Source organism: Sinocyclocheilus grahami, unplaced genomic scaffold (assembly GCF_001515645.1).
Source record: "Sinocyclocheilus grahami isolate Dianchi unplaced genomic scaffold, SAMN03320097.WGS_v1.1 scaffold2327.1, whole genome shotgun sequence".
NCBI lineage: Eukaryota > Metazoa > Chordata > Actinopteri > Cypriniformes > Cyprinidae > Sinocyclocheilus > Sinocyclocheilus grahami.
In genome coordinates this window covers 47,063-48,384 of record NW_015507506.1, presented here as the reverse complement: position 1 = coordinate 48,384, position 1,322 = coordinate 47,063, and the positions used below count along the sequence as shown (strand labels likewise).

Here is a 1,322-nt window from a genome sequence, read left to right as displayed (position 1 = left end):
GTTGAGTATATAATTGAATCGTCTGGTTTATGTGCTGTTGAGTAGATCATTGAATCGTTTGGTCAATCTGCTGTTGAGTAGATCATTGAATCGTTTGGTCAATCTGCTGTGGAGTAGATCATTGAATCGTCTGGTTTATCTGCTGTCGAGTAGATCATTGAATCGTCTGGTTTATCTGCTGTGGAGTAGATCATTGAATCGTATGGTTTATCTGCTGTCGAGTAGATCATTGAATCGTCTGGTTTATCTGCTGTTGAGTAGATAGTTGAAACTTCTGGTTGATCTGCTGTAGAGTAGATTGTTGGATCAACTAGTCTATCTGCTGTAGTGTAGACAGTCGTGATGTCTTTGTTGTTCTGCTGCAGCTTGTTGATTTCATCATATTTGTGGTTGTTAAAGTCAATGTCCTGCAAAATAACTCGTGTTATCTTCCAAACACTTGTGTTTTAGGCAGCTCATAAATATATATCATCATCTTCACTCACCTCTGCAGTGTTTTCATTCAAAGGAAGAAGCACAACGGAGACTGTCAAAACATGAGGATAATTAACATTACATTCAGTATTAGAAAGTGACATTTAGTTTCTTGAGAAATGTGTGTGTGTGTGTGTGTGTGAGTTGAACCTGATAAAACGCACTATTTTGGGACATCTCAATGTCCTAATTTGTAAAAACGATACATAAAAATAACAACACACTCTTATGAAAGTTCATATCTATTTAATGTTTTGGTGAATAAGTGGATAATTTGTATAAATGTCATTCATACTTCTCCATTTCTCAATACAAACTTCTTATTCTCTGCTGATGGTTATATTTAGGTTTACGTTTTATTTTCTTCTAAAAGTCGCATGTTTAAAACAAGTCAAATTGTACGAATTCATTTGAAATCGCCACCTTGTGAAATATAGTTTTCTTATGAGATCGGGTTGAAAAATAAAGTTAATAAAACAGTTAAGTTATTAAAATATTTATTTTTAAACTGTAAAAATGCTGAATGTTTTCTGTTGGGATTTAGTGTATTATTTATAACTAGCAGTATAATAAGCAATAGAAGTGTATGGAAAATCCCTGTTTAGAGACCTACTTCACGTGAACGTGTGTATGTGTGTGAGTGTGTGTGATGTGTGTACCTGTTTTTCTATTCTGGTGGGGACTTAAACCTGAATACACACAGACTCAAGTCAATCCACTTTTACACTGAAAAGAGGTGCTCAGCGTTATTATCTGGCCTTTGTGTTGCAGGAGGAGTCCGGGGAGACAGGCAGCATAATTCAGCAAAATAAGATGTTTTCAGGGAGAGGGTATGAAGTAGGTGGTTT

The 1,322-nt window shown here is 35.5% G+C and overlaps 1 protein-coding gene across 1 annotated transcript in view; it reads right to left on the bottom strand.

The window, feature by feature from the left end:
* Positions 1-18: 18 nt before the first annotated feature.
* Positions 19-1,322, bottom strand: part of LOC107574752 (serine-rich 25 kDa antigen protein-like) — a 2,731-nt gene continuing 1,427 nt past the window's right edge. The window contains exons 2-3 of the mRNA XM_016261195.1: positions 486-526; positions 19-407 (exon numbers count right to left, since the gene is read on the bottom strand). Of these exons, the coding sequence (XP_016116681.1) occupies positions 99-407; positions 486-526 (350 nt within the window). The 3' untranslated portion in view covers positions 19-98. The remainder of the gene's footprint in view (positions 408-485; positions 527-1,322) is intronic.